Source organism: Mus pahari, chromosome 8 (assembly GCF_900095145.1).
Source record: "Mus pahari chromosome 8, PAHARI_EIJ_v1.1, whole genome shotgun sequence".
Taxonomy (NCBI): Eukaryota; Metazoa; Chordata; class Mammalia; order Rodentia; family Muridae; genus Mus; species Mus pahari.
Window position 1 is genome coordinate 89695008 of NC_034597.1, and position 11618 is coordinate 89706625.

Consider the following 11618-nt stretch of genomic DNA (forward strand, 5'->3'; position numbering starts at 1 on the left):
TCCTGGATTTCCTGGATGTTTTGAGTTAGGATCTTTTTGCATTTTGCATTTTCTTTGATTGTTGTGCCCATGTTCTGTATGGAATCTTCTGCACCTGAGATTCTCTCTTCCATCTCTTATATTCTGTTGCTGATGCTTGCATCTATGGTTCCTGATTTCTTTCCTAGGGTTTCTATTTCCAGAGTTGTCTCCCTTTGGGTTTTCTTCGTTGTTTCTACTTCCCTTTTTAGGTCTTGGATGGTATTGTTCAATTCCATCACCTGTTTGGATGCAGTTTCCTGTAGTCCTTTAAGAGACTTTTGTTTTTCCTCTTTAGGGACTTCTTCCTGTTTAGCATTGTTTTCCTGTAATTCTTTAAGGACTTCTACCTCTTTAGCAGTGTTCTCCTGTATTTCTTTAAGTGAGATGTTAATGCCCTTCTAATGTCCTCTACCAGCATCATGAGATATGATTTTAAATCTGAGTCTTGCTTTTTGGATGTGTTGGGGTATCTAGGACTGGCTGAGGTGGGAGTGCTGTGTTCTGATGATGGTGCGTGGTCTTGGTTTCTGTTAGTAAGATTCTTATGTTTGCCTTTCGCCAACTGGTAATTTCTGGAGTTGGTTGTTATAGTTGTCTCTGGTTGGAGCTTGTTCCTCCTGTGATTCTGTTAGCTTCTGTCAGCAGTCCTGGGAGTCCAGCTCTCTCCTGAGTCTCAGTGGTCAGAATACTCTCTGCAGCAAGCTCTGCTATTACAGGGAAGGTGCACAGAGGTCTGGCATTCAGACCTGCCTCCTGGCTGAAGATGAAGGCCTGATACTGGGCCTGTCCCAGAAGATGTGTTGCCCCTGCAGTCTGCACACTCACCTGTACAGACTGGTCTCTGAAGAACACAGGACACAAAATGTCTCTCTCACAGCCGGACACTTCTCCTCTGCTGTGGAAGGTGCCCAGATGCTTGGAGCCCGAAACAGGTTCTGTCCCTGCAGCTGTGTCTCCTCTGCCTGTCCCAGAAGCTGTGTTGCTACTGTAGTCTGCACTCTCACCTGCACAAACTGGTCTCTGAGCGACCTGGGACCCAAGATGGCTCCCTCACTTCCTCCGGCAGGCCAGTAGCCTTTAAATATCTTCCTGTATTCCTGCCTCCTCTTTGAAAATCCTCTGCTGCTGTAGATCACACAGGAACTTAAGGTTCCCTAGGCCACTCATTGAGATGTCTGCTTCAGGATATCTCAAAGAAGGCTCAGGTATTTTTAAGAAATGTCCCCAGGTAACCTTTTCCACTAGCAAAGTTTAGGAAAACCTTGTTCCGTTGGAGATTTCTTAGTTTTCAATATGCTATATGGACACTTACTTCTCAAACAAATGGTGCCACCATTTGTCCTACTCCATAAACTAGACTTTGAAGTCTTTGGGATTCTGCACTACCTCTATTCCCATATACAATTCACTATCCACACTTTTGATACTGTCATTAAGATATATCTCAAGTATTCCTCCCCCCTACCCTGATACCTCTAACACTACTATAATCCCCTCATCAAAATGTTTACAAATCTTGACAATATTTCTATTTTTATGCTTCATTTTCTACATCCAGTGGTTGGAGTAAATTTTTTGCAAGTATAGTTCAGATTTTTGTCAAAGTCTTATCATATATTTCATCAAATCTTTTAAAAGATTACAAGTTAGAATAAAATTCAAACAGATCATTATTTTACTAATTTGTCAGCTTTATTGAAACCCTTTGTCCTACTTACTCATTCTCAAGTTCTTACCAATTTTCCGCAGGGTGTACCAAAACAACAGGTTTTGCCTGAATTATAGTTTATTTTCTAGACTTTTCATTGCATACATGGGACTACTATGTACGGATAGTTCTTAAATATTACTTCCTTTACCTCATTATAGTAAGTAAACTGATACAACCTCTTCTAATGTAAATCTAAGCCATCTGATCCTTTCACTCATATCATTCATCACATTTTATAAATATTTGTGTTTGTTTAGCCCTAAAAGAATCAATTTATTAATCTCAGCTTTCTAAAACTAGAGTTTTATATGTACCATATGATATCAATATATAATATAGCATGCAATCAAAGACTTTGAGATGGTAAAAGAGTAAATGCCTATTGAATAAATTGACTAGTGGATGGATAGATAGATAAGATGATGGCTTGATAGATGATACATACATACATACATACATACATGATAGATAGATGATAGATAGATAGATAGATAGATAGATGATAGATAGACAAATAGACCAACAGATAGATGACTGATAGATTATAAAAAAAATAAAAATAAAAAAGGTAGGTAGGTAGGAATTAAAAACACACAAGCAAAAAGCAAGAGTTGTTAGGTTTTTGTGTTGACCTTAAATTTATGAAAAATGTAATACCTTTTCAAAGTTCCCTGTGCAAAGTTCAGTGTATAGAATTTCATCATAGACATGATATATAAATATTGTGTAAACTAATTTTCCAAAAATAGTTACTCAAACTCTGAGTAAATAGAAGTCAGATAGAGGGAAAATGAATCTAGGTAAGTTTTTAGGTGATCAATATGCTAGTTTCTGGTACCAACCTGCACCATATCCCAAATTCTACTCTTAAATAATTCCAATTACTAGCATGTATAAACAATCAACTCCATGGAATTGTATTTTAGGTCCATCTGATAGCAACTGGATTAAAAGACAAAAATTAGTAGGTAGACAGCTGAGGCAATAGTAGGAAATTGGTGGACTTTTATCGACATTGTTATTCTTCTCTGGTCTTTGGGAGCTACACTGGGAAACGACTGGTTCTATATTCACTCCAAATACTAGTAATAAAGATGCATCTTGGGTCATTTGGAGACAGCATCTCTGTATTCCTATATTGTAAAGCATGGCTTTGCAATTGGACATAACTGTCAGGAGTCTGTCTTCATTATCATTCTGTTTCTGGGCACATATCACTGTTGACTCTCTTAGTTCCGAAGGGTTATTCTTTTATGCTGATAAAATGCAGGTTCGTGTAACTAAACAATGTATATTTAGTTGAAATAATGATGTATTATCTTTCACACAGGCAAAGACATCTCCAATGTATAATCTATAGATCTTTTTTCCCATTGCTTAGTTAGACAGGCCACTGATCACTTGTCTGCCCAGCAACAGAAAGACAAGTTCTCTTCCCTCTAGGAGAGGCAATCCATATTCTGTATTTAGAACAACAATGATGGAGATCCCAGTCGGAAAGTGGAGACTGCTTTGTTTCTCATATGAACCACATCAAAAAGATCCAGTATGTCTCTGTTGGTAGATACTACAATTCTATTCAGCTTAAAACCTCTTGCTCACCATACAAGGGTCACCAGTGTCAAACTTGATCAAATCAATTTCTCTAGTCTGCAAAACACTCAAAATGACAATATTCCTCTTTGTGAAAGGACAGCATAGGTCACCAGGTGAGGATTCTCTTGTGCCCACAAACTCTTCCTCACTTTGCATAACTTAGACTTGGTATCCACAGATGTGATATGATTTTTAAAAAGAGTGACACTTTCTTATCGTAGGTCATATGGCCATTACCTCTGGCACTCCCAAGGCTGACATCTAATAATGATGGTTTTATCAGTTCTGACTTTGCCATTCTCCTTAACGAAGAGCTGTATGTGGACTTGCACTTCATCACCTGTCAGGACGTTCTGAAGTCTTTTTCTTGGGCAAACCATGGTAGGAAGACATTCTTCCATCTTGAAGGGACTGGTAAGTATATATAAAGCAAACATGCTTGTCAGTGTACTGAGTTCTTTGAGGCTGCTAGATACTTCTGTCATTTGCTCTAGGGACTGAACAGCTAAAGAGAAACTCAAAATGGCACTAGATAGTGATGGCTCTGGACAGTCATAAGAGGAATACTATAGATTCCTTTTTATTGTTAATGTTTTAGTTAATTCCTTTTTATGGCTGGCTGTCTTTTTTATTTGCTTTTGATTTTTGAGACAGGGCATTACTATATAGCCCATGCTGGCTTTAAACCTGGAATCCTCCTGCCTTGGTCTCCGGAGTGCTGGGATATACCACCATACCTGCTTCCAATGAAAGTTACAATGTTTAAATTCAAAATTATCATTCATTTTATAAAATGTGCATTTGGAAAGAACAAAACCTAATTAAAATATAGACATTAGTCAGTGATTTACCTCAACAGCTAGATTACCCCAATAGTTGTTCACAGACCTGAAAGTTACAAAGTATGTAAAATATGCTCATAGATTTTTATATGTCAATATATACATGTATTTGTTGGTTTTAATAATAAATTCCAAAATTATTCATTGTTACCTATTATTTATACCGGTGTTCTTAACCTGTAGGTCACAATCCCCACAGGGGCCACATATCAGATATGTATCCTACTCATAAAAGTAGTAAAATTATAGTTGTAAAGCAGTAACAAAATAATTGTATGGTTGGAAGGGTCACTATGACATGAAGAACTATATTAAATGGTGCAGCATTAGGAAGATTGAGAATGAGTGAGATTTCTAAGAAAATATTTTCCTCTTTGAATTTTTATTCCCATTTATAGTTTAAAAAGAGCAGCATGTTTATAAGCAAAAATGACTAAATAACAATAAAATAACACTGTATGATAATATAGTCATTAAAAACTTTTGTGTGTTACATAATAATATGAAAAGTCTATAATGCATTTAACTATAAAATGTTTACTGTCTCTATAGTTATGTTCTGCATACTTGTTGGGTCTTGCATCCTCAATAATGACAGATGAAGATACAGTCTGACTTTGGAAACTAAAAATGTGCAATACACAGTGCTTTGATAAAGCACCAGATAATTTTAGATTGTACACCATAAAACATAAGTTATGAAAATCATTATTAAAAACAAAATGTACTTGCTAGTCCTCCATAGACCAGAAAAGTGAAATTTCTCATGTTAAATTTCACATAATCAAACTGAAAAAAGTAGACATAGGACGCAAAAGAGCCATTTTTCTGAAAATTCAAGCTTCCAGTTTGAGTCACCACAGTAAGGAAGTCCTCTACCCACATACATGCATGCACACGCACACACATGCATACATGCATACCTGAAGGCATGTACAATTATAGATAGATAGATAGATAGATAGATAGATAGATAGATAGATAGATAGATAGACAGCACAACACCACTTTAGATTTCACATTTCCTAATGCTTGGCAGAATCTCCTATTCCATTGCATACAATTCAGATTATACAAACTTATATTTAGAATCAAAACCAATTAGACATATACCTAATTTTCTTATAATTTCGGATGTTGGTAACACAAAAGAATAGGTGACTACATTGCTTATTCTTTAAAGACATAACTGTAAGAAACTTTAATTTTCTTTTGTTAAACAATGTTTTGCTAAAACAATGAAGCTTTAATTTATCGAAATAAAAACAAATCCACATATAATTTTCTACGCAAGTATTGCAAGCCTGTTTTTCACGCCTGTCATTTGAGAACACTGAAACTGTATGTTAATAACCACCTGCCAATAAAATATAAAATATAAAATATAAAATCCAGTGTGATCTAAAACAAGAAGTGATCCACCCCATCACCTACCCCACCCCACATACAGTACCCTGCCTTCACAGACACTATACATAGAAAGCATCATAATGATGCCATAGTATAACAAAAAGGTTGGCTGTTGCCCTTTATAGAAAATGCCTGAGTGTGAAAGAAAAATTGTGATATATTTTATGATCATAACTAAAGCTAAGAGTCACATTCAATCAGCTGTTTTAATCAATAACTTTTAATGATGATATACTCTCACTATTACCATAAACTGTCCATCAGCTGCTGTGACTTCAGGGTAAGCTGATATCCACTTAACTGTCACGGGAATTTTGCTAAGATCCTTAAGGTATTTTGTTAACTACACCTTCTCACTTATTGTGGGCCTCTTTTTATTCCCTTAGTAAATCCAAGGTGAATTCAAATGATTAAAAAATAATGTGAATTAAAGATCTACAATGTTTATTAAAACCTAAGGGAGCTTGTGTTTTTGTGTGTCATAACATGGAATATAATGAAGACGAGATTTTTCTCCCTGGTGCTCATTTTGTGTGTTAAATGTTTTAATCATTTTGAGCACAAGCATTTGCCTTCATTATTACTGCATGGCAAGAAAGGTCTAAGGTTCTGTTTTGTGTACAATCAATGAGGACAGCAGCCTACATTTAGAAAGTGATTTGTATTCAGGCAATTCCAAAGCTCTTTACATACAATTTCAGTTACTCTTGTCTGTTTGTTTAGTATAAGCATCTTTTATCTGACGATTTAAATGAGGTCAGAATTTTACGAACTGTACTGGTTTTCTGTATTAGAATTTAAAACACCAGCGCTGGATGTCCATGGTGTGATGAAGGTGGAGATTGAGAAAGTGTGCTTATGCTACATTCTGTTGAAAGTTGCACTTGTATATCTTTGTCCTTTGATGTTACTAGAATATTTATTTCCCTTCAGTAGAGATGATTGTTCAAAGATTGCTTTAGTTATTTACTCTCCGGGAATGATAGTTTAAACAACCTTTAAGACATATTGAGCTCATTTGAATCTTAATTATATAGTCTTAGGAAAGTTATATTTAATCTAGAGCCATTTTCCCCATGTTTAAGATAGGACACCGAGACCAGCTTCATGGTTATGATGTGAAATAGAACTAATGCATAGAAATCACTTTGCTTAACAGATAGTGGCTGATAGCATAGATTCACAGTAGAAAAAAATGAAAATAATGACAGGCAGAACTTTTGAATGCTTACCACACACTCCACCACTGAGCTACACCACAAGCCTACTTATTATGTTAACACATGGTTCCTCTAAGTTTCTCAGGGTGGCCTTGAACTTATTCTGTAGTTTGAGCAAGTCCTGAATCCATGATCCTACTTCAGTTTCTGTCAACCAGCCTGACAGGTCTATGCGACTGGGCTGGATTTGGATTACATACTTATGTTTTTGCAGAGGAATTTTAATAAAGTAACATAGCTGCTCTGGCAAAGGTATCCATGGACATCCAGGACCTTCTAGGTCTATGTGATCTGGCTGGAATGCAGACATGCCCTTAGTAAACACCTTTAATTTCAACCAATAACAACTAATTGAAGGACAGACAAAGTAACAAATCAGAGAAAGAATTAAAAGAATGAATTGAAGATAAAATATGCCCAATTCATAGAACAGCTAGGGAGCTAGAGGGGGAAGGAGAACAGTTTTACTATAACAGTTTTACAGAGAAAACTCGCAGGTGAAGACAGAACTGATCCAGATCATGAGAGGGAGCCAGATGACTAGAATAGATGGCCAGAGTTATTTTGCGGCTAAGCAGAGCAATTCAGTTAGAAGCTGGAAGAAACTAGTTTGAATCAATCAGCTTGGAGAGGAGTTTGAGCCAGAACAGCTGAGTTGCACCAGCCGAGCAGAGTTCAGAAAGATAGAAAGTGTGAGCTTATTCAGCCATAAGCCTCTGAGACAACAATTTCTTCTAGTGAGTAAAAAATGCATTTGCATGTTTTAATCTGATAGTTATAATTATTTTTAAATTATAGTCTAGAAACAAAACTAAATGATAAACTTGGTCACTGCCACCTACACTTCCCTTCAGAGACAATTAATGATGGATGACCTGACCCTTGATGAGACCATGTGAGATTAGACGCCAGTCCTTAACTACTTCTGTATGTATCATCTGCCCATCCACTCTGGCAAAATATCTACGGATCATTTTTATCTAAAAAGAAGATTGGTTTCAGCTCATGATTTCAGGAGCAAAGAGTTGAATAAAATCTGGTTGGAGTACCCTAATGAGCTGCTTCCTACAACTAGGATCCACCGCCTAAACACTGAAACACCTTCTCATAGTGCCACAGGCTCCAAACAAGTCTTTTACACAGCACTGATAGGGATGCTTCAAGACTGTGTCACAATACGAAGGCAGCAAACCATACAAGTCCTACACCATCAGGCTCAATGTGACGTCCACAATTTTTCAGAAATGGAGGGCCAGTGTATAAAGAGCAAAATTATCTGACATGTCTTCAAAAAGTGAGATACATTGCTCTTAAAAGAGGAAAAACCTATTAAAATCGAAAATAAGTTATCTTCTGAATAAAGATAAAGCCAAAGAATAAGAAAAAGACTGAACCCAGCTGTTCAAGCACTTTCCATGCACAGAATCATTTGAATTCAACTCTTTGTTATCTTCTCATCTTTCCAGATACTATGAGGTCCAGAACCCCTTCCATACTACTGAACCTTTGACATTACGACTCACTTGAGACCTAAGATGAAGACATCAGGAGACCTTGCACCGAAGCCCCTGAAATCATGAGCTGAAACCAATCTTTCTTCTTTTTAGATAAAAATGATCCGTAGGTATTTTGCCAGAGTAGATGGGCAGATGATACATACAGAAGTAGTTAAGGACTGGCGTCTAATCTCACACAGGGTCTCATCAAGGGTCAGGTCATCCATCATTGTCTCTGAAGGGAAGTGTAGGCAGCAGTGACCAAGTTTATTCATTCAGTTTTGTTTCTAGACTATAATTTAAAAATAATTATAATAACCATCAGATTAAAACATGCAAATGCATTTTTTACTCTCTAGAAGAATCAGAGGCTTATGGCTGAATAAGCTCACACTTCCTATCTTTCTGAACTCTGCTCGGCTGGTGCAACTCAGCTGTTCTGGCTCAAACTTTATCCCATAGCCTTGATTCCGTCCTGTAGGCATAGTAGACACAAACACAAGATTCTCGGAATTAGGCTTTATTGGATAAACTTGAAGGCTGAATGAGTCCTTGGGTGCCTCTGGTCTCTTCAACTAGGGGAGAGCAAACTCCACAAGGGGTTCCCAGGGTTCAGGGCAGGAGAACACACCTGGCTTCCAGCCAGCCAGCCCTCCGAGGTCTGAGAAGTCCTGGTAGGGAAGGTAGAATTTGGAGGTGGTGTTCCAGAGGGTCTCCGCTGCTCTGGGATTAAGATGGCAACTTTCGGAGAATAGACTCTAGAGTCACAGACCTCTTTGAGACAGAAGGCCCGGCCTTTGGGCATGCAGCGACCTGGCTTGGTTCCTGAAGTAAAGACCTGGAGCCCTGGCTGGGTTTTGGTGATTGAAGGTCTACAGACCAGAGGCTCCGGGCCTGGAAGTGTGTGCTGGTGATTTGAACTGATTCTTGGGTTGTGGATTTTTGTCGCTGGAGGGCCTCTTCCTGAGACTCTACTCCCACTGGATTTTGCGGGGGCACCAGATGCAAAGCCCTGGCCTGGCCCCGAGGCAGGCAGAGGCCGAAGCCAATTCCTATTCGGAGAGGCCCAGATTCCTGGCCCTGGGCACAGGGTAGTAGTTGAGGGAAGGCAAGCAGCCGGGGTATAGTCTTGTACTTGGGGGTGGGACAAGATGGGGTGCGGATCTGGAGGCACACTAGACATATGGGGTACTCCACGACTGGGGCACAGCCGGGTGTTTCGAGCCACAGCTGCTGCAGAAACAGTATCTGCAGCTCTCGTGCAATTCTGCGGCGCCCCACATGGTACACCAGGGCTTGGGTGAGGGCCCCTGGGTCCTTGAATGCTGCAGGGTCCACCTTGCTTGGCACACATCCCCCTGCCCCCCGAGAGGACTTGATGCTTCCGGACGGAGGCCACTGCCATGATTGCTTCTTACTCCGAATCCTTGGAGAAGGTGAGCTGGGGCCCGGGGAAGTGATCTTGGAGCTTTGTAAGTCCTGGAGGCGGGAAGGGGACTGACAGGAGTGAGGAGAGGATTGTTGTAGCTGGGAAGCAGAGGAGGAGCCGGTAAGAGGGGGAGAGACACAGAGCTGATAGTTGGAGGGAGAGATGGAGTGTGGAGAGGGGACTTTTTCACCAAAGTGAGTATAGTTTTGGTGAAAGCAAGAAGAGGATCTTGGGTGACAGGAAGAGTCAGGAGGAACAAAGTCAGAATTCGAGTCCAAAGAGAAGTAAGGCCCAGGAGAGTGAGTCTGTGTCAAAGAAGAGAGGAAATATGCCTGTGGGGGGGTAGGCAGAGGAAAGTGGGAAGAAGGGAGGGTCGGATTGGGAGAAAGAGATGCTAAGTTGGGCAGAGGTGAATTCACAAACTGTGAGAGGACCTGAGGAGGACACCCTGAGGGCACTGTGTTCTGTAGCAGCACCTGGTCCTTGTTTTGAGGCAACATTGCCTTGAATCCAGGGGGGAATTGGATGGGTGGACAGTGGTTAGAGACCTAACAGCATGGGGGATCTCTGAGGCCAGCTGGGGCTGGTGGTAAAGACTGCCTTCTGTGCACAATGTGGCCGCAGCAGCCTCGTTCTGCTGTAGGCATCAGCAGCTGGCCAAGGGGACACGCAGCCTCTTCTACCTGGCTGTGGCGTGCTCAGTCCAGAGCCTGCATCTAAACTTGACTCCTCACTTCTCCTTAGCCATTCGCTCTGTGTGTGTGTGTGTGTGTGTGTGTGTGTGTGTGTGTGTGTGTATGGAAACAGAGAATGGGGGCTGTCCCTGGGATGCTGAGGGACAAACGCAACTATCTGGGTGGAATCAGGAGGAAGACACAGCCTGTAGGACCTGCAGAGGAAAAGACAGAGGTCAAAATATCGGGATGATTGACCCGCTTCTGGAGTCTGCTTCAGGTGCTCATCTCTAGTAGGAACTCAAGACCCTCCATGTGAGGTCTTTGGCTGTTGTGCAGCAGGTAGATTGTTTGCCAAGCATGCACGAAGTCCTTGGTATGATCCCCAATGCCACATAAGCATGGCATGTTGGCACGAGCCAGCAATCCCAGCAGGGGTATAAGGAGCTCGAGGCTAGCCTGGGTTCCATGAGTCTGTCTCAAAACAACAGAGACTAGCAGTTTGTCACCTTTGAGGTCAGAAAATCTGGTAAGATGTGTAGAGAGAAGGTTAGAAAAGTGGAGATTCCGGCTGGAAGGAGAGGGCTGATGGGAAATGGGCAGCGGAGAGTAGCGAGAACCAAATGGGTAAACGAGTGGAGAGCGCTCTGAAACGCCTTACCAGCGTGAGCTCCTTCTGCAGGTTAGAAAGACACTTCGCCAAATAGGGGACCTGGAAGAGAAAGCAGAGTCACCAGTCTATCCACCTTCCTCCCTCCCGCCTCCATTTCTGAGCCCCTAATCTGACTCTAACCCAGTATTCCAGTCCGAGCGGTGCCCTCAGTCCTTTTCCTGGTACACAGAGCTCTGTCCTAATCCCGACACACAGATTTTGTAAGCATCCTGGTTGCCTGGCATGCTGGTTCCCCTGGCCTCTTGTCACCCTCAACACCGGAGTCCTTCTCCCTCAGCCTGGCCTTGGCTGAGAAGGATTGTTAGAGCCAGTGGCAGCAACAGTAGGGCCAGCTGGTAAAAAGGCTCCAAGGGACTGAGGCTTTGCCTAAGGGGCGGCGTTGCCGCCCCAAATGGGAGCTGAGGGGCTTGTTCCCTGAAAGCAGCTCTCTCTGGCATCAAAAGCCTATGTCACAGAGGTTAGATAATGACATCATAGCATCATAGGTTCTGCCTTCAACCCTCCCCCCCCCCCGCTCTGGGTGTTTCTCAGGGACCTGCAAAGACT

At 41.0% G+C, this 11618-nt stretch overlaps 1 protein-coding gene across 1 annotated transcript; it reads right to left on the minus strand.

Moving 5' to 3' along the window:
- Positions 1 to 8810: 8810 nt before the first annotated feature.
- On the minus strand, positions 8811 to 10472 carry Prr30 (proline rich 30). Its single transcript, XM_021202826.1, has one exon. The coding sequence runs from the start codon at positions 10223 to 10225 to the stop codon at positions 9026 to 9028; it is 1200 nt and encodes a 399-aa protein (XP_021058485.1). The 5' UTR covers positions 10226 to 10472; the 3' UTR covers positions 8811 to 9025.
- Between the last annotated feature and the right edge of the window lie 1146 nt (positions 10473 to 11618).